This window comes from Plectropomus leopardus, chromosome 9 (assembly GCF_026936395.1).
Source record: "Plectropomus leopardus strain MGB_pleo_1.0 chromosome 9, ASM2693639v1, whole genome shotgun sequence".
NCBI lineage: Eukaryota > Metazoa > Chordata > Actinopteri > Perciformes > Serranidae > Plectropomus > Plectropomus leopardus.
Window position 1 is genome coordinate 6,778,473 of NC_142184.1, and position 27,797 is coordinate 6,806,269.

The 27,797-nt window shown below is 41.5% G+C and overlaps 1 protein-coding gene across 4 annotated transcripts in view; it reads left to right on the plus strand.

The window, feature by feature from the left end:
* Positions 1 to 1,766: 1,766 nt before the first annotated feature.
* The window catches only part of magi3a (membrane associated guanylate kinase, WW and PDZ domain containing 3a), a 170,504-nt gene continuing 144,473 nt past the window's right edge, over positions 1,767 to 27,797 (plus strand). For 2 of the 4 annotated variants that reach the window (XM_088081834.1, XM_088081835.1), the window contains exon 1: positions 1,767 to 2,939. In XM_088081834.1, the coding sequence (XP_087937960.1) occupies positions 2,633 to 2,939 (307 nt within the window). In that variant the 5' untranslated portion in view covers positions 1,767 to 2,632. The remainder of the gene's footprint in view (positions 2,940 to 27,797) is intronic. The other 2 variants (XM_042491298.2, XM_088081833.1) reach the window with 1 other exon arrangement.

Here is a 27,797-nt window from a genome sequence, read left to right on the forward strand (position 1 = left end):
TTTGCAGACATCTGTAGAAAAGGTGTTTTGACATCAAACAAACTTAGTGGTTTTCCTCTTGTTTTCTTATTTTACATCTATTTGTAGTCAATGTGCATCTTTTTGTGTCTCTTTGAGGCCATTTAGTGTCTTCTGGGCTTCTTTTGTGTCTCTGCAGTTGATTTTCCTGGTCTGTACATGTAACAGTAGACTAATTTCAGACTTTTTGCAGATGAAGGGAGAGGGGCTGGTTGGCCTGTTCAGTAATTCATCCATGCTGCGAAGGACTCGGCCTCCATGGGGAACACGCTGTACCAGGTGAGTTTCCGGGGCGCCCTGCCTCTTTATGCTTGTTGTGTTGACAAATTTGATAAAAAACTGACAGTGGCTAAAAACATTACCTGTGTATTTTTTATTTGTATTTTGTCAAAGTCAAAGTCATCTTAATTGTCAATTCTGACTTGTTTGTTAGACATCGTCCCATTTTGCATCCCCCCACCAACCCCCTTACCGCCATAAATAACTAACAGTCTCTTAATATTTAAGAATAAACTATATAATGTGTGCAGTCAGATCTTATGACAAAACCCAAATTTGGTTGTCAGTACTTCATACCCAAGCAGCTGAAAGGAAAGCCAGTCTCATTATAAAAGATCCCACTCACACTCTGCTTTAGTCGTTCCAGCTACTTCCATCAGGCCACTGCTATAAGACCCCTCGGCCAAGAAAAACACTCACAAAAACTCCTTCATTCCCCCAGCCATAAATATCTTAAATACATCGAAATGAGCCACACATCTATGAAAACACTACGGCACTTTTGCACACAATAATATATTGTCATTTTTATTCTGTCTAAATTATTTGCATTAGGTATTTATTCTGCTGCTGTATGTTATTGTGCAAGTTTGTTTTGTTCTGCATCCGAATCAGAAATTATCTATTGTGGCTCATTACAGTCACTGCATAGAGAATTATAGCAAGTAGAAATAAGTACTAGCATATGTTTTTGAAAATAGAAATACAGTAAGAGTAAACAATTAGCACAGTATGTAAATATTCAAATACTTAAAATAAAGTATGTAAATATGCTGAGTGTGTAAAAAATATAAACGTAAAATACAGGAATAGACAAGTAGCTTTAATCTGTGGATATTTAAATTATAATATGGATAATGTGCTGAGTGTATAAAGTGTTTAAAATATAAAACTGTGCTATATAATACAAAGCTGTATGAAGACGTTTTTTTGTTTCGCGACAGACAAAGTTTACTGAGTCTTAATGTCATTAAAACGTATCTTGGGAAAGTTGTTTTGATGGTGTTGCAGTGGCTCTAGTGCTGCTGGTAAGTGTTTAAAATCAGGTGCCAGCCTCTGACTGTTACAACCACAGGAGGGCAGAGCTGCGCAAAAAATGGCCTCCAACCAGCAGCCAAATCCCCAGTCCGGGGGCAGGAAAGATTCTCCAAACGAATTTGAAAGACCGAGAACTACTTATAAATCCCAGGAATCACACTGAAGTAACACTAAACTGTGTAAAGAACACATTGGACACTTTGCACACAAACTGTAGCTCGACTATCCCGAACTTACAATAAACATTTCCCACGTGAAAATATGTGTCCCAGCGCGGGAGGAGCTCCGCCTTTCTAAAACACACCATGGAAACAAAATCCAGCGCTTCCCAACCACACAAGCCCCGCCTCCTGCCAGTCACCATTGGCTCAAATGAGAGACTTTGGGACCTCCTTTTGAGCTCCGATTGGACACAATCCCCTTCAATCAGGAAAGCAATACGGAAAAAGATCAAAAAAAGTTATGGAGTGAAGCCCTAATCGGATCACGTCTGTTGCATGCTGCTGCGTAGTTTTTAGCAGAAAAAAAGCCCTCAGTGCCTCCGAGGAAGCGAGGAGGAGCGGAGAGAGAGTAACGGAGAACACGAAGCGGGGTTTGGGTGTGAAAAGGAGCAGATAACCGCCCGGTTCAGAGGAGAGCCAGGTATGTTTTTCCGTTTCCAAGGACTGCCTTTGCTGATGTCACCGCGGAGGAGGGCAGGAGAGAGAGACAGGTGCGCACAAAGTTGACTCTCCGGGAGCGAAGAGCTGTCACTGAGCGGGGAATAACGCAAAAAGAGCTTTCTGGGAATCAGCGTTTGAAGTTTTAAGAAGTTTTCTTCTTTCCTTGGCAGTGTTATCAATTTGGCTGGCATTTTCTGAAGACTGAAGTGGGATATTTACGCGCGTTTGGAGCTGACAGTCTCTCCCTTGCGCACGATCTGTACGGCTCACAGGATCCGTCCTACTCTCCGTAACATCGTGGTCTAAACTGTGCGGGAAGCTGCTGCTGTTTTCTCTAAGTGCACGTTACTGTGAACTGGGGTGTGGGATCTTGACGCCCCAGCATCAGGAACAGCACTTTCCGCTTCAATGCGACACTGACGCAGCTGATCTCGCATCCCAGTCCAAGACAGGTGATGCTCAAGTAAATTCAATGGAAGGATCGATCGCCAATATTGGGATTTAAAGAAATAAACACTGTGGGATGGAATACAACACAAGAAATCTTTAATCTGCGATGATTTTTCCATGCGTCATTGAGGATCAGATCTTGCATTGAAGGACAATCCCTCCAGGTTTCACAAGAGCAACCAACAATGTCCAAGACACTGAAGAAGAAGAAGCACTGGTCCACTAAAGTGCAGGAGTGCACCCTGTCATGGGGGGGATCCGGGGAGTTGGTCACGGTGGTGGAGGTGCGAGGCGGCGCAGAGCTGGGAGAGTTCCCCCACCTCGGACACATAGTTTCGGAGGCGTTGGTTTGTCACGCCGGGAGGTTTCCCTGCAGCGGGGACGTGCTGCTGGAGGTGAACGGCACTCCGGTGAGCGGACTCACCAACCGAGACACACTGGCTGTCATCCGCCACTTTCGGGAACCCATCCGCCTCAAGACTGTGAAACCAGGTGTGTATTTGAATCACAAAAGATCGCACCCACACCCACACACCCCTTTAACTCCCCACCAAACCCGCCATGTGTGTGAAGTGTAACTTGGAAATTGAAATGCTTTAGGAAAGGTGAGACAAGTATCATGAATAAATGAGAGGGAGCTGTGGGTACAGACTCACAGCTGAGCCGCTGTCTGCCTGCAGGGCAGTGTTTTAATGGATCAGGTGTGTGCGCAACCTTATGTATATTTGGATCTAGTCTGCAGGTTAATTGTGTGTTTTCAGCTGCTTTAACCCTTGGAAAGCTGAGCACATTGGCTTGATTTGTTTCAAAAACACCGAATAGGGCAATGAAACAACTCAAGAAGAAATGCCCCCCAAAATAGCAGGAAATTAGTTTAAAAAATGAAAAATAAAAATGCTCGAAAAGAAATAGTTAAGAAAGAAAAGAAGTAATAAAAAAAAAGCAACAAATAACCTACCTGGGAAAAATGCTTGAAGATTATAATTTTGTAGCTCCAAATGATGTAATAATTATAAACCTAGTTTTACCTATTTTTTAAATTATTTTTTCTTAAGACATTTCCCTAAATTAAAAAAAAAAACAACTCAAAAACTCAAACAAACATTTGTAATTTTTCTGCAACATAATTCTAAGTATTTTGGAATTAGAATTTTGTGGACATTTTCTCCCATTTTGTTCATAATACCTAATTAATCATTTTCATGTAACTGTCTTGGCATCTTTTACTTTTTTTTTGCAATATGTAGGACATTTCTTGTGAAATTGCTTATTGCCTTTTCACATGTTTTTTAAAAAGATCAAACCAATTTTCTCAGGTCCCAGATGTTAAAAAGCTTGTGAAAGGCGTCGACAAAACTCATGTCCATCCAGATTCTGAAGGGTTAAATTGTCGGTCTACACGCCTCCTTTTCATTCATGTGAAGACATTATTTCCTACAGTGCTGCTGTTGCTGCTGTTGTGCAGTCTTGGCAAACAACATAGCTGTTCGACATGCTGTGTGCAAGCATGCTTATCCATAGTGCCCACTTCTGCAGGCTCTTACCGCCCTTTTCCTGTTATCATCTTTGTATCCATGCACAAGTGTCCTCCTCTGGGCTTTGCACACATCATGGCAACACACTCAAACAGACATGCGCACACACAAAAGCAACTCTGCTTTAATGTCGTTGCAATTCTCTGTCTGTAAGCTCGGCTAAAAGCTTGTGATTGGATTTATGTGTCTGTTATTACCTGACTTACTTTGCGCTTTTTTATGGCTCATGGTCTAATGAGTGTGTGAAATGTGCCAAAATACACTGACAGTGAAACTCGACCAGTCATGTGGGACAGTAGGTGTGTGTGTGTGTATGGATGGATGGATTTGATGGAGGCACTGCTGAGTGTGGCGCTTTGCAAACACTTAGCCGGGATTTGTTAATGGCTGCCGTGCCAGCTTAGACCGTGTCAGCCTGCTTGCAGCTTGGAGGTGAGTCCAAGTCTAATTGAATCAATTAGGCTCGTATCCTTAAATCCCCAGGATGCTGAGCTGGCTGGGCGACACAGTTTGACACCATGACTGTCAGGCGTTTTGGCTTCATGATGGTTTTCTGTCCAGCAGATTGTTATTGGAGTTTCATCGTGTTTGGAGAATACAGTCAGGCTTGGGAAAAGTGCATTTTCTCATTTCCACCTCTCTGGTACATGAGTTTTAACGTTGTGCCTGTGTTATGTTATGTTAGTTGTATGTTAAGTGATGCTGGCGTTTCGCTTTGACGTGTGCAGGCTGCTTACCATAGGCTCCTCTGTTCCCTCTCGGGGCCCTCACTGTGTGTTTATATCTCTGTCCCCTTTCTCATGATTAATTCAAGCTTCATTCATCATTGATGGCTGCTCCGTGCCAAGATGAGGTGGCTGATGGGCGGCTCAGATGGTGGCCGACTGGTGTGGATGTAAACTTGTATTCTCGTGAGGTTGCAAAGTAGAGCTGCAAGGAATAGTCGATTGATCAATTAGTCGATCATTAGTCGATCAACATAAAATTAATCAGCAGCTTTGGATTTTTATTGGATTATTTAAAAAGTAAATAGGCAAAACATTTGCTGGTTTCATGCCTCTGAAATGTGAGAATTTGATGTAGGGATGTCCCAAATACTGTTTTTTTGGGTCTTCAGGGAGAATTACCTGAAAATAGTCAAAGCTTTGAAACTTGTAGTCATTATCCATAAACTTTGCTATTATTGTAATTATGAGTCTAATAAGAGACGAGGACAAAAATCGAACTTCAAGAATTTTCCTTTTTATTGAGATGAAAATGGTTACAAAATGTTTGTCTTTACTTTATCTTCTCCCCTTAGCCGACACTTCATATTTTCCCCCTGTAATTCTCTTGCCACTTAATCCTCAGAGTAAATCTAAAATCTTAAATATTTGCACTTTTTTCCCCCAGTATCCCACTTACCTGCCTGACAGTTGTAGCTTCTAAATCAAATATGATTTTGCGCCTTCTCTACAGCTGCTGCCCAACACTTCCCCTGCGCTGTCAGGACAGAAAACAGAAGTTAGCCTGAAGTGGTCCTCTGGCTCACGACCAGCCGATGCACTCAGTATGCAGCTCCCATCCAGAGAGAGGAGCAAGGCAATAGGCACTAACCTTGAGGGGGCGATTGGGTATAGAGGCGTAGTGATACAGATACCTATTGCAGCTTAGAGACTCTTGAGTGGGCAGCTCATTGATTAATGCTGTAAACAGACTTAGAGCTGCTTGTTTTTGCCTCATGGAGCTTAATGGATGGAGCATTTAGCTCTCAGGTCCCACAGCAACCCTGATTCACAAATCAGGTCTATAATGGAAACTGGGAAAAAGGGTTTTCAGAACCTTCCACCTTCTTTTAAAAAGCCTGAAAGATAAATCATGTTAATGATATACTGAGATAACAACGGTTCACATTTTCAGTGCTTCTCCAGAGATTACATCTGAACACAGTATACAAACATTTAGGAAGGTTAGAGTCACTGTTGTGCACGTTCACACTTCACAAGGGCGAGCTCAAAGTTCAGTTCACACAGATCAAAACAAACTAGTTCATGTTCATAAGTCACAATTTAAAGTTTTCAGTTGTCAGTCCCAAAAAATGACCTAGTTTACAATAATGGCAAAGAAATAGCCTCCCTTTCTATGCCTTATTCTGCCTCTGATTAGTTAACCCTGACTTTCTTACCCTAACCAATCCAACTCCTCCCGCTTAAACCTAACTAATCCAACCAGCGAAAGCAACAAGTCCTACCTACGAGAACGGAGAGTTGGGCAGGTCATTCCTTTGCTATCCAAGAATTTGCAAATTTCGTACCAGTAGCAGCGTTCTTTAATGGTGTTGTGCATGGATGTATAGAAAGAATGGATACATCATTGGTGGCAGGTCCTGATTATTCCTAATGCAGGAGAGATTTTGCTGGCCAAGCCGGCTTCTTTAGGTTTAGCCCTCAGCTAACTTAAAAGAGGATTAATATGATTTAATGTAGTTACTCTTCTAGACTTTCACAATTCTATCTGACCGAATGGATCAAATTCTGATAGTAAAGTGAGGCATTTTGCAGGGGTTGTTATGCTCAATAAAATGTATCCACGTCTCTTTCCCAGTGTTGATTTACAGGAAAACTTCTTTTCTGGGTCCCATGGCATCACGTGACGGACCCAGAAGTTGTTGTTACGCAGTTTTGCCAACATGTCAAATTTCCTCCAAGTCTGGTGCTGTTTCTGGAGGCCTGGAGTTGTACTGTGAGTTGTGTCGGCGTGCCACATGCAATAAGTCGTTGGGTGCAGCAAAGCGATTGTTGATAGAGGTGGCTGTGGCTCGGGAGATAGAGCGTGTTGTCAGCGAATCAGAAGGACGGCGGTGTGATCACCGGCTCCTCCAGTCTGGATGCCGATGTATCCGTGGGCAAGATACTGAACCCCTAGTTGCTCCTGATGCCATCGGAGATTGTGTATGAATGTTAAAAAAACTGAGTAGTCAATGGGTGGTCAGTGGCCTTTGAGTGGCTGATGGGCTAGAAAAGGGCTATACAAGTGCAGGTCCATTTGTCATTTCCTGAAAAATGAGTGTTATTTAAGTGTGAACGATGCTCTCGTTTAAGTTCATAATTTGCATATCGATGCGTTCTCACCAAAAATATGTGCGCATTCATGCAAAACATTTGATAGAGATGAAGAAACACTTTGATATCACAGGTGAAAGTGTTAACTGTGATGTTAAGTGTTCTTCTTTGTGAAGTTATAAACTAAAGAAAATTATGGGATTACTTAAAAAAAACAAATGAAATGTTATCGTTTCTTGTGGTGACTTTTGGATAAATACGCACTTATGTACACAGTTTGAACTTTATGGCTGCACCTCACTGCCTTAATGCAACAGTCCTGTTAGTTTCTGCGTGAATATAATACATCATCATTAATACAAACTCTCACTGACACCAGTATACATTAAAGTAGAGCAGTGAGGCTGTCTACTAAAGGATAAAGAAGTGTTTGTAGATGTTTTTATTTTTCAGTCATATTACTATTAATTCAAAAGATAAATGAGGTCTCCCCAGGAGTATTTTGCTGCAGAGGACCATTTTTATTTCAAGTGTGTATCTGGAATGGGGCACTTAGTCACTATACCTGCAATAGCTAGTGAGAAATTAGCTGCAAAGATGTGTTATTTCATACAATCACACTCCGCTTAATACCCACGGAGAGGTGACAAAAATGTGCTGCGTTGAGTTTTTTTATTTACCATTTTCATTTAAGAGAGGGAGCTATTGATTACTAAAGTACATAATGTATCTCGCAGGGGGCTTTTATTCTGAAGCGCACACTAAATAATGAAGAATTCAGTTTTAAGTTTTAGGATCCAATAGACTGTTTTCAAGCATGCAGTCCTTTTTTTTTAACTAAAGAGACCAGAAAATGATGCCATAAGGAGTACGGGAAAGCTTTAATAAGCCTGAATAATTGAGTGAGAGATAATTACAGAGACAACAGAGACAAACTCAAAGCCCTCCTCTCCTCCTTGGATCGTCTTTCACCGTCATACATCAGCAACCTGTGATGCTCGGCGCGTCCCAGGAGTTACTTTTTGATGAACTGTTTTAATTTGCCATCTTGATTCACCTACTTTACCACCAACCTGTTTGTTTCTGCGTCATTTGTTTACTTACATCACAGCACAGTCTCCCATAATGCCTTTGGACAGCCTCCTGAGAATCGTCCAGACTTGCTGCATTCAGTTGTTGTTTACATGCTCGCGGCTGAACCGAGCAGTTTTGAAAAGTCAGGGTCGACCATTCACCCAAACTAAACATGTTTTGTGTTTTAAGGCTACAAACAGTCAAATAATCTGCCTGTTGTTTTCTTGATTAATAAATTAATTGTTTTGTCTATAAAATCTAGCGCTGTACAGAAATTCCTTTTTTTTAAAAAATCATGACTTCAGCCTATAACAAAAGCCTTCAACAAAATACTCAATTTTGACAAAGTGATTGAAGTCTTTTTTTTTTTTAAATCCTCTTTCCCTCAGGAGTAAGTGTAATTTATGGTGGTGTTAGATTGCTGCTAGACCGCCCCGTTAATACAGGTGTGTGTGCCTTGTAGTGTGCAACAGTTTTTTTGACTGCAGTGAAAATACTGTTTTTGAATGCCAAAAAAAACATAGTTTGAAGCAAAATATTACCCTTACGAGGACAAGCGGTGATGGAAAATGAATGAATGAATATTTTCTCAGATAAAAAAAATTGTGAATTTTGGAAATGATAACCTCTAAGTCTTCGGAAATTTGGATCAAACAGATTGTAAACAATTTTACAGGACCCCTAAAGTCCCGAATGATGATATTTGATTTTTTTAAACTTATTTTTAATCTTACTCACACAAAATAAAAAGTTGGGACTTCCTATTGCATGGAATCTAGTTCCACATATAGTATAATACTAATAACATTAGTGTGTAGCATAATCTTTATCTGCAACTGTGCAGAAAGAGTTTAAACAGAATGAAATGACATGCCAAAAAAAGCTGTTGTTTTAGAATTTGAATGTTGTTATGAATGAAGCTTAAATGCTTCCAACTCTTTGGTACAATCTTTATAAAATGTGAAAAAATAGTGAAAATGTGTCATGCTATAATTTCCCACAGCCCAATGTGACATTTTCAAGTATTTTTTTTGTCTGAGCATCACTTCAAAACCCAAAGATATTTATTTTCTTTAACTGCTTATCCTGTGAACGGGTCCGCGAGGGTGCTGAAGCAGATCCCAGCTGACTCTGGGCGAGAGGTGGGTTACACCCTGGACAGGTCGTCAGACTATCACAGGGCTGACATGTGCAGACAACCATTCACTCCCATTCACAGTTTCGGGCGTTTTAGAGTCTCCAGTAAACTAACCAAAGATATGTAGTTTACTGTAACGTATAATTTATAAAAAAAACATCAAATTGTCACATTAGAGAAGCTGGAACCAGCAAAAATGTTGCCATGTTGCTTAAAAATGACTTAAACAATCAGTGGATCATCAAAATAGCTTCTGTCAAATGACTAATCTATTAATCAGCTGATGATTGCAGCACTGCTTGTGTTAATGTTGCAGTTTGGCCTGTTTAGGCCATTAACAAAGGAGTACCTGCTGTCTCCATCTCTCGTATGATTTCTCTCAGTTGCAAATTGTTAAGTCTCACAAAATCCCCTTGTGAAAATGTTAATGTCTAAGATTATTGAAAATGTTCCTGCTTTCACAACCCATTGTTGATGCATTGCAGGTATTCTTTCATCCAGCACAATGTAAAAAAAACACATCATCAAACAAACAATTTTTATTACACTGCTACAAAACAGATGTATTTTTTAGCCGCTTCGACATCATGTGGTAATTTAATGCTTTTTTCCTCCAAAATAAGCAATCTCAGTTTTATTCTTTTTGTCTCGCTGGTGTTGTCATATTGAGGTTAACACTTTATACGTTTGCCATCAGCAGCGCAGCGGAGCAGTGAGCTCACAGTCTGTGTTAATGTGGTTCCCCCCACGGTGCAGTCATCGCTTCTATGACTAAGCTGCTCTAAACCAGCTGAGAGGAGCTGTCAGGAGCTCTCAGGTTCTGCGGCTCCTTCCCCCCACGGTAAACCTAACTTCTGTTCCAGTCACTGCATTTGTCATATCTGAGGCTACAGTGAAGCCCAGGTTTGTCTCAGAATTTACCTTTTTGTGAATAAGGGGAATATTTGACTGTAACCACACGACTAAGCTGCCAGAGAGCAGGCCCTCTTTTACCTCTTGCGTACACAGTAAACCAGTGATACTTAACTTTAGGCCAGTGGGCTAAATCTGCCCCCGATAAGGTACCTGGTTACCCCAAACCATTTTCTAATTCACCAAAAAAAAAAAGCGAAAAACAAAAGCAAATAACACTGGGAATTTTCTTTGAAATATTACTATACATAAGGGGCCAGCACACATTAAAATAAGCAAAATACAGGTTGTTTATAAAAACGGGGTGACCTCTAGCTCACTTGGTGGATTGTGTGCCCCATATGGCTGAGGCTTCTGCAACGGCCCAGGTTCCAGTCTGGCTTGTGGCCCTTTGCTGCGTGTCATTTCCCCTTGTCTCTCCCACCTTTCCTGTCTATTTTAAGCTGTTCTATCAATAAAGGGAAAAAAATCCCCAAAAATAAAAGTAAAAAGAAGTGCCAGTGCATCCTAGAGACATGCTAAAATCCTGGAAATGTCCTGAGATCCTTTAAACATCCTTAAATCTTACCGCCGTCCTAAAATCCTAGAAATGTCCTAAAGTTCTAGAAAACACCGCAAATTCTTAGAAATGTGCTAAAATTCTAGAAACGTCCACAAATCCTGGAAACTTGAATGGGGCTGCTGCGACTGGCCCCTGGCCTCCTGTCATTTTGAAAAAGTGGCCCCCAAGTGAAACAAGTTGAGTATGGCTGCAATAAACTGAAGTATTAATAGTATTTCTTTCTTTTTTTTTATGAATTACTTCTTTGCTATAGTCAAAGGTCTCTGGTTGCAGAGTTTCCTCCTCTCAGCTCCCGTTCTTCCTGCAGCTCTGAACATGGAGGCCATTCAGTATTCCTGGAGCTTTACTGGCACCCTCCTCTGTGCTCCCTCTGCTGCATCCTGTTTTCCGTGTATGTGTTTAAGTGCATGCGTATCGCAGCTGTACACCTGATGTGACATCCACCCATCATCCCCTCCCACTGGCTGCTCTCCCGGCTCATTCCCCAAACCTGTCACACTTCTCCGCCCTCCGCCCTGCCAGCCCGTCGGCAGTGGCGAGGGACGACGGTGCGAGCGGATGGGCATAATGAAGCCCCCACACGGCAGCGGCTGCTGTGAATACCAAAGCATGCCTCTGACACTCTTTTTTTCTCATCCCTCCAGTCCTCCATGGAACAGCACTCTCTTTCTGTAACTCACAGCCCTGCACCGCCTCGCAATCTCTGAGTCCACTTCCCTGTCTAACAGCGGTTTACACCTGTCTTGCATTTCTTTCCTCCTCCTGCAGTGCATGACAGGCAAAGTCAGTCCAGCGAGGAGGAAGGAAATGAATGATAGGAGAAGGAGAGTGAAGGTTTGCCATCATTTTTACAGTCTTGGAACCATCAGCGAAAGGCAGAGCTCCTCAAATCCGCCGCAGATGTTTAGTGACACGGGCATCCCTCTTCATTTTACCTTACTGATGCTGTCCACAGAGCCGCATTGCGGTAACAAACAGGCCAGCAGCAAAGATAGCAGTTTTAAATGTGCCATGCCTCTCACTGGCAGGCGACCATGACTTGGCAGGCATGTTTAAAGGCAGTGGAGATGAGTGCGTGCTGATTCACCAAGACTGCCTCTTTCTTCTCGCTGACTGGCCGTGCTGCGATGTCAGCAGCAGCAGTGACTCCAGGTTGCTGGTGGTGGAAATGGACGGTGTGGTTTAAGGACACACACACAGAAACACACACAGAAACTCTTTCTCGGAGACTCCTGCCCTCGTTTCCTCTGCTTGAATCCTAATTGGTCTCCCTCCAACAGGGAGTGTCCCTGCAGCTGTTCATCCCCTTTGAGATAAGATGAGGTCAGCTTCTAAACAGCGCAGAGACCAGAGCGCAGCAGCTTCTATATCATGGGGAGAGATAACCTCCTCGGCTACGTCACATGACTACAGCTCATACTTTTTGTTTGTCACGCTTTTTGTTGCTGAAAGACATTGTTTAAGTTTCAGTGTATCGAAAAGTTGCACAAAAGGACACAGCAGAGAAGGCATTTTTGCAATGTTGTTTCCACTGATGCAGGATAGCAAAGACAAAATGGAGTCAAAGTGAAAAAGAGTTGCAGCCCGTGTGCAGGACTCCCTAAAAACTTGATGCCTTACGTCCTGTAGAGTTTTGTATACCCGCTTGAACAGTTTTGTTGGCTCGCAACATTTCGTCTCGTAACCTATTGGATAAGTTAGTAAAACCGTAACCCAAAAAGTTGTTATTAACCTTATCTTACCTTAACCCTGAGATCAAACCTGCATGCCCAACTGTAACTTCAAATTCAGAGATTATTTATTATTTATTTTTTGTGGTCATTGAATTACATTTCTTATAAAGCTGGCACGGCTGCAACCTCGACTAGACTTCTGAGCAGATTTTCCAATGACTTTTGCCCGACTGCCGATAACTCTACTCAGCAGCAATAAACTCTAATATATTGACATTTAGATGGATAAAATTATATCCCAACACAAAAAATCTACTCAGATGGGAGTCTGTTTTCTGACATCGTTTCAGAATCTTGCATCAATAGATGTCTCGCCCAAACAAGGCAGACTATCAGTTTTCATAAACATAGGTTTGAGACCAAACATGCAAATCAAATCAAACAGGATCATGGCTCCCATATTCTGTATTCTGTCATACTTTGTATTATTAAGTCTGATTTTCCAAATTTTCCAAGTATTAGACATTAAAGTTGCTTATACATTAACACTCACTTCAACTTCTCATTTTCATCAAACCAAATTAATTCAGGACTTTATTAACGTGCACTTGGGCTGAGACTGCATGGAGCTTGCTGAAGCATGCACTAAAGCACTACATGCTCCTGCAGAACCAAGCACATCTGGGTGAAATACCGTGTTTTTCGGCAATGTCTACCTTAAAAAATCACCAGCAAAATCTTCGAAACATGTTACAGCAGGAATATGTTCTGAAATTGTGGAGAAATGAACACCATTGTCAACCAACATTGCATGATTTCTTTAAGTTAGCATGTAGCAGTGTATTTGCAGCCAGGGAATGACTGTAACAGAGCATAATGGAACTTTTTATGGTGAAAAATCACAAATTAAAGTTTACAAACACAACTGAACATTTCTCAGAAGGACCATGATGGGAGAAATTGATGACATCTGCAAACTATGATTACATGTTTCCTTGATTTTTAGCATGAAGCTACATTTAGCAGTGAACTTGCAGTGGGGGAATGACTTTAAGGAAGTATTGCGGAACTAAAAAAGTCATCAGTCAAAGTTTTTGCAGGGTGAGGAATTTTTTTACATTGAAAAAAGTATATATGAAAAGTGACCATCATCCCTCCTCTGCGTGTGCAGCTGAAGTAGAATCAGGGCTCTGGCAGTTGCATTTTTAACTATATAAGACTGATAATTAGTAACTGGCACGACAACGGTGATGCGAATGTTTTGGTTACCGTTGCCTGTGTTGTTCTCTGCTACTTGTCCATTGCTTTTCTGCAGTGAGCTCCTACTTCCCGATAAGAGTGTTTATGCCCCTCCCCTCTTGTGAGACCAACAGCAGGGGTTAGCCGAGCTGGAGTGAGCTGCTATCACACAGTAAGTGGCCATGAAGATGGTGTGCTTTTGGCAAAAATGCACCAACCATCTGACCCTTGTGTGTGTTAGGACATACTGTCCACAGGCTGATTAACAATGAAATTGTCCCTTTTGTGAGCAGCAGACAGCAGCTCGGTTCTGAAGAGGAAATGGAGTGTTATGAATCAATACGCAGGTGCAGATGTGAATAGAGGGGTTACAGGCGATAGGTTGTCTGATAGCTGATTGAACCGAGTTTCCTCCAGATGCGCACTCACTGCCCTCTGCGGAGAGCCTATTTGGGGACTTTGTTTATGGCTGCTTCTTTATGAAACATCCCTGTGGTGTTGCAGCAGAGGCAATAACGGGGACAGGGAGAGGAGGCAGCTGGCACGTCGAAGGATTCTCTTTTGAAGGATGTGTTGGATTTAAACTATGAGGAGGAAAAAAGAAATGATGAACAGGTTTAGAGAAAAGAAAATGGGGTCAAAGAGGGAGGAGTGCAGATAATAGAAGGGAGGGGAGCAAGAAGCAAGAAATGCAGGAGAGGAAACTGGATTTTAGGGGACAAAGAAGACAAGAAAGAGCAATAAAAATCCCGGCCTGAAAACGATTACATTCCCATTAATCATGATAATAGTATTGATTTTCTGTGGTGACGGTCTGAAATGATTCTGCCCACTGTTCATCATGCCAGTATTTACTAATTCAGACTTGCCTCACAGTCAGTATTTCCAATCATGTCTGCAAGTCATCAGTCTATGTGAGCTGCCTGCATATATGTGTGTGTGCAGGCATGCATGATAATGAAAAACTAAGGCACATGTGAATTGGTTTCCACTTCTTGTTGCCTTTTGAGGCCGAACACAATTATAAAGAAGTACAGCGCACTTCCACTGCCATGCTTTTGAATGCTGCCAGAGTATCTTTTTGTTAACTGCTCATATTCCCTAATACCGGGATACTCAACTTGCTTTGCTTGGGGGCCACTTTTGCAAAATGACAGGAGGCCAGGGGCCAGTCGAAACAGCCCCATACATGATTCTAGGGCATTCCTCGGATTTTAATATGTTTTTAGGATTTTAGGACATTCTTGGATTTAAGGACATTCATCAGATTTTAGGATGATTCACTGATTTTAAGACATTTCTGAGATTTTAGGACATTTCTTGTATTTAAGGACATTTCTCAAATTATAGGACATTTCTTGTAAAGACGTGTATCAGGGTTTGGGTTGTTTTTGTGATTTTAGGATGTTTCTCAGATTTTAGGATGTTTTTTTGTATTTCAGGACGTTTCTTTGACTTAATCACATTCTTTGGATTTTAAGACTTTAGGATGTTTCTAGGATGTTAGGACGTTTCTTAGATTTTGGACATTAGGGGCTTAGCAAGGACCTCGGTCGGGGAGTACGGGGGGTCCTCCACTGGCAAAACAATTGCCAGTGTGAATCACTTTATTTTATTGTGTATTAGAAAATTGTTGGAGGGCCACCTGGCACCCTATATGTGGCCACTTTGGTCCGTGGGCCCAAGGTTGAGTATCACTGCCCTAATATATCTCTTTTCTGTGACACTGAAGGAGTGTGGTGGTTCTGTTTTGATTTTCTTGGATGCATTCTCCCATAGATCTCCGGAGTTTATTTTGGAAGGTAATGATAAGACTAAGACGGATTGCCTGTCTCTGTAGCGTGGACTTGCGCATCCCTCTGCTCCTCCAGTTTGGATCTTTCTTTACACTTGGGGTAATAAATCAGCAGAGAAGACTCAATCTCAGAGTTCAATCTCCTGGTTGGCTGTGGCGCTTCAGTCTTGGCCCCCTGCCCGTGCTGATGGGCCTTCGTCGATACTCATTCTGCAAGCGCAGCCCACTCAGCCGTTTAGTCGTGGTACTCCACCTCAAAGAATCGATTTCAGCCCCCTCTGCTTGTGCCCATGACAGCATCTCATATCAAACAGATGTAAAGCCCACCGCCCTCCTAACACACCTTCTCAGTAACAGTCTACTCAGCCAGCTGCTGCCGTGGCCTCTTATTCTCTCAGAGCTGAGGCGTTGCTCTGGTTTCTGATGAACCCCTGCATTAGATTGGATGGGAGGTGAGACCTCATTCCTTTTTTTAATGTCTTTTTCTGTTCTTTTGTGGAAAAAAGTGAAAATTCTGTTTGATTGATGATTACGTTAAAGGGACAAAAAAAAGTCTGCATATGTCAAGTCAAATTAATAATGCAAGCTAAATCTAGCTTAAAGGTACAGTCATATTAACATTACACATTTTTCCTTTTCCCTGTAATGCTATTTATCAATCTAGACTGTTTTGGTGCATTTTGCAGAGTGTTGGAGATATCAGCTGCAGCGATATCTGCCTTTTCTGCAGTATAATAACCTAGAAGGCTATGGGCTTATGCTCAAGGTGCCAAGAAAATAAATTTTGAAAGATCACAAAAATGTATCTTCCCAGAAATCATGACCTTTTTACTCAAGATAGTCCATAGACCTTGTTTTAGCAGTTTCGTAAAGCAACTATTTTCTTTCTACCAAACAACACCCACCAACTGAATCATGAAGAGGGAATTGTGCATCTACTCATGAGTGAGAGGCTCATGCTCGTAACAGCATGTCATGTAAACATTAATGGCCTCCCCCTTGTCCGAGCTGTGTCAGCTAACTCAGTGGTGGTAAGTGAGCTAGATTAAGTGCAGTAATGTTCCTGCAGAAATAGGATCTGATATCAGAGAGAAGTTAGTAACATTAGTAACCAAGATTACATGTTTCCTTTATGTTAGCATGTAGCTACTTGTAACACTGTACTTCCAGACAGAGAATAACTGTAACAGAGTCCAGCTGCACCTTTTACCATCAAATTATTATTTTAAATCACCAATATAACCAAAATCTGGATGTGTTACAGCTGGAATCTGATCTAAAAGAGGGATGAAATTCACATCAGCAACCAAGAATTTCCCTGATGTTATCATTTAGCTGCATGTAACAGTGTGTGCTACATGATGTAAAGACTGGCAGTAGTGTGCCTGGAACAGATGACCATATAAAGAAATCTCTGCAGAAGGAAGCATGCATCTACTCATGGTCAAAAGGGTCATGCCCATGACGGCATGAGATCGAAACATTTATTGCGTCCTCCGCAGCCCCTCTGAAATTTTAGCTGGCTCAGTGTTGTTAGATGAGCTAGGAGCAGATGCACACGTACTTCTGTGTGGTGATTTGTTTGGCGGGTGTAGTTTGGTAGAAAGAAAATAGTTCCTGAATGAAACTGTTCACAACAAGGTTTGTGGATTATCTTGAGTAACTGGGTCATGATTTCTGGAAAGAGACTGTTGAGTTTTTCAAATGCAGATTTTTGGTGCTTTAAATGCAAATTTCTCTGCTGGAACGATGTCCTTCTGCAAAACTAGGCCTTCTATGCAGTTGAAAAATATGAATACCTTTGAATTGGTGGTTATTTCTGGAAAGAGACATTGCTGTCTTTTTTGTTTTTACCATTTTGAGCACCACAAGCTGAGTGCCATATAGTTCCATTATTTTGGAAAGAAGGCAGACATCTCCATGGCCGATATCTCCAACACTCTGCAACTCACACCGAAATAAATCTAGACTAATAAATAGTACTACAGGTAAGAGGTGAAATATGTTTTCTTGATCAAGGTGTCGAACTGTGCCTTTTAAGCGAGAGATGCTACCAATGGTTAAATTAAGCTTACATCATGAGTCTGACTGGACATACTCAGGTTTATTTAATGCTGTTCAGTCATGGACAGACAAACAGAGGACATCATATTAAGACAAATGGCTGCAAAGATTTGACTCAAAGTCTGTCTGAAGATACATTGGTCCTGATGTCGAAGGAGCCATTTTCTCACTAATATTATCCTCCCTCCGTGGTGAGATGTCATGCTCTGTGGAGATGAGGTTCCCTGAGTGTCCTCATTAGAATTCATGGGTGCCTGTTAGCTTCTCTAACAGGTTATTGATCTGGTCCAATCTCACCCCTGTTAAGGCAACCAACGCATCCGGAGCTGCTGCATGTGCCCAGCGGCCTGATCTTTATGAAAAGTTGAGGACACGGGGAGGACGACGTCTTGCTCATAGTGTATTTGACTCACAGCTCTTATTCATGATGTTTTGCCTTCGCGGCGGGTGCTAGCGAGCTCACAGTAACCAGTGATTCTATCTGTTTTGACAGCGTGCCTTCTCAGTATTCTGCTCATGAAGGCTTTTTCTTATTTTCTGTTAATAAGCCAATCCCAGGACACAAATTGCAGAATCTCTCTGCCCATGAAATGAGAAGAGGACTTGCACCCTCTTCACTTGTGAATGTGTGTTTGGTTGTCAGGTGTTTGGCTTTTTTTATGGCCAAAACACACACAGCAACAAATTTGCCCCCAGGCTTTAGCAGCTGCCTGCGCGTTGCCAGCTCTTTTGAGGTCTTCAAGCAAATTGACTCAAGGGATCACATGCGCATTACTCACTGTGTAAAGTGAGCAGAAGGACGTGTCTCTCTGCAATCCTGACGTTGTAGTGATGCAGTCACTGGAGTATCCTCCAGTATCAGTCATTCAAACTCGACATACAGCATGACGGATTGATTGAATAGTTTTCAGACATGATGTGTTGCGACAAACAAATTCAGCTGTTGAAGAGAGACAGTAGAAAACCACTGTTCTGTCTGCTTTATTGCTCCTGGTTTGTAGACAGCAAACTTAAAAAAGTTGTAAATTCATTTTTTCAATATAGATATTAGCCTTTAAAAGTATTAATTACCACAAACATTTTATTTAATTTTATTTATCCGATTTTTGTAAAAATAAGTAAAGGTCTTCTGCCTGAAAATCTACATTTCTGATGTTGCAAATCTTAAACAAGGGATGTCAGCAGTTAACCTTTAATCAGTCAACCACTGAGAACATTTTTGACCAGTTAGGCCAGGGGTGTCTAAACTTTTTAGAATCGGCACCAGCTTGAATAATGTAAAAATACCTGGGGGGTAGCCGCTTCTGGCATCATGTGAGTTATTAAAAAAAGAAATAAAAATCCCATTCTTAATATTGTCTTTTTACATTGTATTAGCACCAACCTGTTGCACCCTTCAGACACAAGGTGATTCAGAGTGCTTTACAGGGGCACAGAAAATCATGAAATACAATAACAGAAATGAGAAGACATTAAAATTACATTCCAACACTTAAAGACAATCAAAGAGCAAGAGAGAGAGGGGGAAAAGTCATTGGAAAGCAACAGTGAACAATAATGTTTTAAGCCCTGATTTAAACGAGTTAACAGTTTCAGCAGACCTCAGGTATTCAGGGAGTTTGTTCCAGGTTTTGATCCTGGGAACACAGAGCAAACCTGTCCCAGATGTCCTGAGGGGTCTAGATGCATCGTATTGTACACGTAAATCTGTGATGTCTGAAATGTGCTCAGGCCCGAGACCATGTAGGGCTTTATATACAAGTAACAGTATTTTAAAACTATCTTTTGACATACAGGAAGCTGCAGTGATCGAAGGACCGGTGTAATGTGCTCCACTTTCGTGGCGTCAGTAAGAAGAGCAGCATTTTAGACAAGCTGCAGCTGTCTGATTGATAAAGTGACTCTAATAACCACATTCCCCCATAAACACATATGCTTCCCTGCAATGCTTAAATAAGAAAAAGACTACTTGTCCAAAAATCAGTCTTAAATTTGGTTAGATTTCATTTAAATGTCTAACACCCATGTAGAGTGGAGTGTCCTCACTTGCTTTAAGGGTGCTGATCAGGTCATGTTGAATTAATTCAGGGCAACACTTCTTGCATGTATTCAATTACCCGTTGACCCTAACGCACCACAGGGTTCAAACTTTAAACTAGTAAACGAGAGCTCTGCAGCCCGTTTCAAAATGTATTTGCATTTCCTGTCCGCACGATGACCTTCAGTGTTGTTACAGTGTTTTCTGATGTTTGCTGAAAAAAGATTATCATTGGTTTTGGCTCTGTCAGCTTTCATATTTTCCAGGGTTCATTCCAACAACCGCCTCAGTAAGAACAATTTGTTCAGTCTAACATCCAAAATATTGGAAAATATTTATGCCAGCTCAAGATGTTTCTAAAGTGTCAGTGTGAATGATGCGCTTTTATGACATGAGTGAAACCGGTAATGATGTAATGCGCTGGTAATACCTTCATATCTGCTCTAGTGTTTTGACAAATTACTTCATTGTTGTCAGTGTTTGCAGCATGCAGCAGGGTGCGGAGTGTTTATCTGGGAATGATAATCATGCGTGGAATGCAGTTATTTTGGTTTTGTTGAGCACACAATGAGAACGGCTGTGAAGTTTCTGCAGTGTATGGTTACCAACAGGTGCTTGTTCTGGCAAACATTTCACATTGTTTGCATTGTTGTCTCTCCATGTTAGGAGATTATGGTGAAACTTTTACTTGAAGAAGACAGTTTCTTCTGGTGCCAAGGGAGTTTTCATTTAAATATCAAGGCTTAAGATTATGTCGTTGCCCAACACGAGACTGTGCTTGAATTCCTAAAATTCCCAACTTTGAGCAATTGGAATGGCACGAAAAGGATCAATGCCACAAATGTATTTACATCAAAAGGACATTTTTATTCCTCTGCACCGGTGATAGCAAAGGACAGAGGGATTATCTTTACAGGTTGTCCTGACGTCCCTCTTTCCTATTCTCGTAAATGCGATATCTAAAGAATGCCTTGAGGGAATCTCTTTAGATTTGGCACAAAAGTCCACTCGTTGTAGACTATAAACTGATTCGATATTGGTGGTCAAAGGTCGGTGTCACCTTGTATTTGTCTTATTCACGTGAATGCAATACCTTAAGAAAACTATCAGGGACATTCGTCAAATTTGTCACAACAGCCATTTGGACTCAAGAGCGGATGGATTAGAATTTGGCATTTGAACGCCATGAGGGAGTTTCTTTAAATTTGACACAAACCTGATCCTAGGTCAAAGGTCAGTGTGACCTTATGTCTTATGCCATCTTATTCTCATGAAGGCAATATCCGAAGAAGGGCATGAGGGAGTTTTGTCATATTCGGCACAAACGTCCACTGGGACTTGAAAATAAACTGAGAATTTATTGGTCGGAGGCCATACGTCGGGGTTACTGTAACCTTGTCCGTGACATTGTCATGAACGTGGTATCTAAAGAGGGTCTCAAGGGAATTAACAGAATTAACATTGACTAATTAGATTTTGGTTGTCATAGGTCAAATGTCAGTGTGACCTTTGAAGGCTACGAGGGACGTTCGTCAAATTTGTCACAAATGTCCACTTGGACTCAAGAAAAGCCTGATGCGAATTTGGTGGTCGGAGGTCAAAAGTCAAGGTTACTGTGACCTCAAAAAACATTTTCAACTTTACTTGAGAATTCATACCCTTATTATGATAACATTTCACAAAATTGTCTAATAGGATAAAATAATGATGACATCATAATATTCAGCATAAAACATTTTTGTGACCATTATTCAACATCATAACTCAAGAAGAGAAGGGGAGACATTTGGGCAGATACTAAATTAGTGATACTATTCTTAAAACTGTGCTGATTTCTATATCTTCTGTGCTGCTGGGGGGAAGATGTGTGTGAAGTGTCCGTGTGAAGTGCAACTTCACTGGTGCATTGTGGCATACAACCACGAGGTGGTAATTCTCATTATTCAGACAACAGCAATTTTTTTTTTTAAAGTCTTAATATCCAAATGTGTTTTTAGATAAAGCTGTTATTTGTCTTGGTTTGTGTGCAATACTTTCCTTTCTTTACTATCATGTATCAAAACAGAATCAACCATCATTACAGGCTCATCATTTGTATGCCAGCCATTCATCATATCTCAGGCACATGTCCTGTAAATAAAAAGTGGTTTCAAGGTTTTATGGTCTGGAAGTCTCTTAACCTATTATGATTCCAGTCAAGCGTTCACACTGAACCATCTCCGCAGAAAATCACTCTCAAGTGGTTGTACTGGTTGGATGCTTCAACTTCCTTTACTCTCTCTGGTGGATTCATTCACTGCGGAGGAATGCGGTCCAACTGGTGTTTCTGTTATGTAGATGTGCAACCTGTTTTCTCCGTCGCATGTGTAAAAAATGTTGAAGCATCCTAAACTGTCCTGAATGATCTGATGTCAACAGGTCTTTTGGATTCAAGCTTATTTACTCCACAGACTAAGTACAGAGCAGACTGATGAATCAGTCTTTCAGACAGTTGCTAACTGGGCAAAGCGGCTTGCCTTGGCTGAGGAAAAAGTGAAATCTTGAGCCAAAGAGCTGGCTCAAATGCTGACTTGAAAGGTCTAAAATTTGGCTTTTGAAAACGGAGTTGCCTTGAGCTAGTCCGAGGAGGGCCAATGTCCAGGGTCTCACTACTTTCATGATATCAGACTTCCTCTTGACTGGGCTTAGCAGAGCTGTTATGGGATGGTGTTGCTGCTGCTGTCTGCGTGCCCAGGCTGCCTAAGAGCCTGTGTGTCAGGGGGTTCCTTATGAACTGGCAGCTCACATTTATAGAAGTAAACACACATGCAGACGCAAGCACGGGTGCCCAACACATGTACACACACACACACACACAAATGATGGATAAAGTTCAGATTGTTTTTGACAGCCACCCGCCTGTCCGTTGACCCGTGTGACCTCTCACAGCGGTTCAGCACGAGACGGCTCCAGACTGGACATATGGGAGTGAGAAGAAATAGATCCCCTTGTCATGAAACATGCACACCGTCTTGTTTTCAGTGCTGCGATCACAATGTGCTGTGTCACGTGAGATGTGTCTGTTATGCTAATGTGAGTGCTCTGTGCTTGCTTTGCAAATATTACTGGTGTCTGTGAAAGGAAGGTGTTTCCTCTCCGGGATTCAAATGTTGCAGAAAATAGTCTTTTGTGTTTTTGCTGAGTTGTTCTGCAGCACAGATAGATGTAGCCGTCTCTTTGAGGTTTAGTTCTGTTGAATATTTAATTTTTATAAAAAGTATGTTGTGATCTTGGCTTTTTGTGATTCTAGACTCTTAATCAGCATCACAGGTTCTTAGCTTTGTACATAATATCTAACAGGGCTGGGATGTTATGCTTTTTTTTCCTGATTTGATACCACCATAATACTTGGATTAATGATTTTACAAGTATTGCAATTTAATATAAAGATTAATTGCAATTCTTGTTTGCTTGTTTAACACCAGACTATGAGAAATGTTGAATCATAAACTTTTAATGACTGTATGAGGGACCACAGAGACATGTTTCCAAAAACATGTCAGATAGTCTTTCTGTTAGTTAGGCAGCATCATATACTGCAAAGAAAAGTGGTCAATAAAATATAAATGTACATTTTTTTAAATTTCTTTTTAGTATATAAAATGTGTAAAATCTCATTATAGAGCTGCACTGCAGTTCATTGATTTGCCCCTCCTTGCCTTGCTTTCGCTCTTTTGCTCTGCTTATCAGACCACACCTGGTGACAAATCTTCAGTGGCTGTAGCAACTTGAATTCTTCCAGTGCAAATTGCAGCGTTGCGAGTTAGGCTTGGTCTAACTTGTGTAATGGCAGCAACAGAAAGTTTGCTCATTTCGACCTTTGCACTGGGATTCACACTGACATGAATAGAAATTGCTGCAGCCAGTAACTGAAGGTTTGTGTCCTCGACCATTTGCCTTTTTGTGCTTTCTCGCCTCGGTGCGTTACATCACGTCACTCATAAATTACAGCAATTAAAGCATTAACTTGTTTTCACCTTTGCATAGACTAAAATTAAGAATTGGAGGTCTGTGGTCACTGCACACAAACACTGTCATATATTCTCTGCACCTGGTTAAATGTTGTTAACATATGAAAAAGTAAATAAATGAAAAGTGATCATTTATATCGATTTGGGCATAATAAAATATTGATTGAAAAAGTACACTGATTTAAGATTAAAAACTAAGTAGATTTTTTCCCACTCCAAATACTATGTGGAGGCACATTCACACCTTCGATTATGTGGAGACAGCTGCGTAGCACCAAAATATGTAAAGTTAAGAAAAGAGAATACCCGCATACTGTCTCATTAGTTGCAATAAACTTTATTTCAATACACGTTTTGGTCCTTAGACCTTCATCAGGTTACCTCATATATCACGTGAAGGACCAAAATGTTATGTATTTAAAGTTTATTGCAAGTGATAGGACTGTGTGTAGGAATTCTCTACTCCGACCCCTAATATCTAATGCCTACTTTTGTCTGCTCACGAGCATCAGCATTGTTGATTCATCACCATAACTCATACTTTTTTCAGCTTAAGAAAGACAATATCCCCTCTGTAGCTCGGGGACACCCACTACTCCCATCGCAGAGAAAGAGATCCAATATCCACCCACCAACATACATGCAATCCTAACAATTTTTACAAAACTGAATTGTCAGAAATGATAGTCAAACAACAGGAAAGCACTTAGCACAAATTTACAGCAATATGTGGAACTGTGGCGTTATTTTCTGTCTCCCTGCTGCCTGAAAACCAGCTGAAATGAGATAAAGACTGAGGCAGAGGATATCTGCCACACACACGCAGGCTCTCCCAGGGTGACTTAAAAGCTGCTGTGGTTTGGCAGGGATGCGGTTGATGACTTACTCACCTCTGCTGTGAGTCACACATCCACTGAATGGCAGCTTGTGGATGAGAGGGATTCCTCTGTGACCGTGAGACCACACAGACTTACAGGAATTTTACATCACTGATGCTGTCATGGTGCTGCTGATGTTAGACATTCATTCAGTGGTTTACCACAACAGCACAACACACAGACTCATCAGAGTTTCAATACAACACAATAATTGTTTTTTTCATGTTCAAGGCCGTTAACCACATTACTAACTCATGACTGTTGTTATTCGTTTTTTGTAGACAGTAGAATGTAGTTTCTCTACATTCTTGTTTTATTTCATTTCACTTTTTGACCTTTAGCTTTAGAAAGCTCCTTGTTTATGTGTTCAAGGACTTTCCAACATCTGTGAGTTGTGATTCAGCTACCAACAAACAAACAAAGCTAAACTGTGCACTAGAAAGCCACAATACAATGTCATAATCAAAACCAAAATTTGGTCTAATCAAGCTATAATAGCTCAACTTAACTGTAAACATACTGATAAAGTTTGTACTTAGTCAAAGGGAACAACCTACCATTGAGTAGCAAGGTCCTAAAACTAATTTTGCCATTTCCCACAGTGTGTGTTTCAGTTCAGGAGGACTAAAGTTCAGCCTTTCAGATGGTGTTTTCATGCAGTAATGTGTGGACTGGACGTGTAAGCCAAACAACAGTGTCATTTCCTAGCAACCAAAAGATGCCTTGAAGTGGTCTACGGCAGAGGTGATTAAATGATTACTGCTTAAGCAATCTCAGGTAAATTCTGATTGTCATGATCTTAGTGAAATGAATGAAACCAATTGCTGCCTAAAAGTAGGAAATCATTGCTACAGTAGGCTCTGTTTTCCAAAACAGCGAGCGGAAATGTAAAATATGAGCGACTTGTTAGAGTTAATGATCTGAAACGTGGAAAAACCCATCGGTGTAGTCCTTAAACGCTGTATGCAGATGAGAGTTAGAACAGCGTGAGCGTCAGTCTGTGCAGGTCCTTGATACCTGTGTTTTCTCTTCCATCTCAACCCTTCTGTTCCCTCTGTGCTCTGTTTGTTCCAGCCATCTGTTTGTTTACCCTGATTTATTGTCCGTTTTTTTATCTCCGCGCTACAGTGAGCGCCGCCTCTACGATATGCAAATATACGACCAGCTTTGTCTTCCCTGCAAATAACAGCCTGATTCCAAGTTTGCATGAATAACTGATGATCACGAGTTGTAACGATGCCGAGGAAAGATCACGGCGGTCTCTGTTTGACTTCGGTGTGGACGCAGCGAGCTGTTAAAGGGTTGAGTAGAAATTGTTTTCACTCCAATCCTTTGGCCTTGATATTACCTCAGAAATAGAAACACATTTGACATTTGTCCCCTGTAGGTTTGCTGCTGGAGAGCTTGACAAATGACGCCACTCTGAACTAGATAGAATTTAACACATAAACATAAATAGAGGCACACATGCACCCTCATGATTTCCCAAAAGCCTGCTGTTACTCAGCTAATGATCGGTGCCCAAGTCGTTTCTATTATTGGGATGTGCTCCTATTCATCCATCATTGGCTGCTTGGTGATGCAGGGTGGCAGGGCGCATAAGTGGCCCCACACTTCCCTCCTCTCAGCCCTCTGTCAAAACCACCTCCACCCCCCCTCCTGCCCCCGCCTCCCCTTTTTTCTCTTTTTATCTCCTCTGTCCTTCTGTTTTTCCTCTTGTTCATCTACGGATGGTTTATGTGGGAGACTGGCTAAAGTGGAGCGGGCTTTATATTCTTCGTCTTTGTGGTTTATAGTGGTGGCCTCAAAGGAAAGAGGGCCCGTCGACGGGAAGGGGAACAATGCCTCTAATGCAGTGCATGTAAACATCATCAAAAGATGTCATGTTTAGTGAACCTACAGCGGTGACTCAAGTGCTGCTTTTGATGTGAAAGTAACCAATGACTTCCCCTCAAGTTGGTAGCAAAAATGCAGTTAAAGGGATAGTTTGGATTTTTGTAAGTGGGGTTTTATGAGGTACTTACTCAAAGTCAGTGTAATACAGACAGTAGATGACATTCAGGGCCCTAATGTACTTTTGGGAATTGGGGGGCGGCAGCAAAGTGTATTTTAACCACTTAAAAAATGCCTACCTAAAAAGTCGGTCAGTTCAAGTGGACGCTAAAATGAGAATATTTTCAGTGTGTAACCTGTTACTTACTTTAGCACTACATTTTCTAGGACTTGGGACTTGCCTTACATGACCTGGGACATGTGTGCAAAGGCTCGAGACCTACTTTTGACTTGCAAAACAAAGATATGGTCCCCTCTCTTGGTAATACGCTGACTAAATAGTGTCTCTAATTTAACCCCACTTCCAAATATCCGAACCATCCTTTTAAGGACATCCTTTGGCTCACAGGGAGCAGGTGCATTTACCTTTTGTGCTCATCACTTTACCTCCTCAGTCTCATGTAAAACTCATCAGCGCCTCCCCTTTGTCTCCAGAGGGAGGCTCGCCTATTAGCTCGCCGTGTTTGTAGAACTAGCCACACTTGTTTGTCGGTTTCGGGGGAGTTTCTGAGCAGTGTTGTGTTTCCATCTGAAGCCTGTTTTTCCAGACTGAAGAATGATGACGTTTGTCATTGCATGCGAGTCGCTTTACCGCTCCAGCAGATTGCAGGTGGAAGGTAATCATCTCAACCTGCGACGCTGAGTGTCTGTTGTCTCTGACACTCAACTGACAAGAGTGCATTCTGTCTGTGGCTTTCCTCGACAACCAGCGGAGCTTGTAGATGACAGTATCGAGGATGAAAGTATCGAGTCACGACGGCTAACTACCCAAACACTATCAGTTACACCTGCTGACATCCAAGCCCCAGAGTAGGGATACAGTATATTCTCTTTCTCCCTTTAAAGATTCAAAGAGAATCGCAGAACGGGGATTAAATTGACACACAGGCTCACATCTGTTTTAACTCCGCTCACCTGAGGACAGGTAAAACTGAAGCCTGTCAGACTCTTATAGACCACGATTGCACGAGGTGATTTTTTTGGGTTTAGCTCAGAACAAAGTTGAGTGCTTGTCAGACGTGCATGAATGTGTGCATCTTTGTGTTTAAGAACAGGAGGAAGACAGTGCAGTGAGACCAATTAGCTTGATCCCAGCCCTGGTGGGGATCTCTCTGGGAGCGAGGTCTAACTTCCTCTCTGGCAACACATGCACGTGCACACACAGTTACAATATGAAATAATATTCTTTTTTGTTTTTCAGTTGGTATATATACAAACACACACACACACCACCCTCCCTGGACCCCCCAAAAGTGAATAAATTGGGGGAAAAAAGGAAAAATAAGTTGATAAAAAATAAATACAACAGTGGTAATAGTTGAAAAATAAAAAATATATA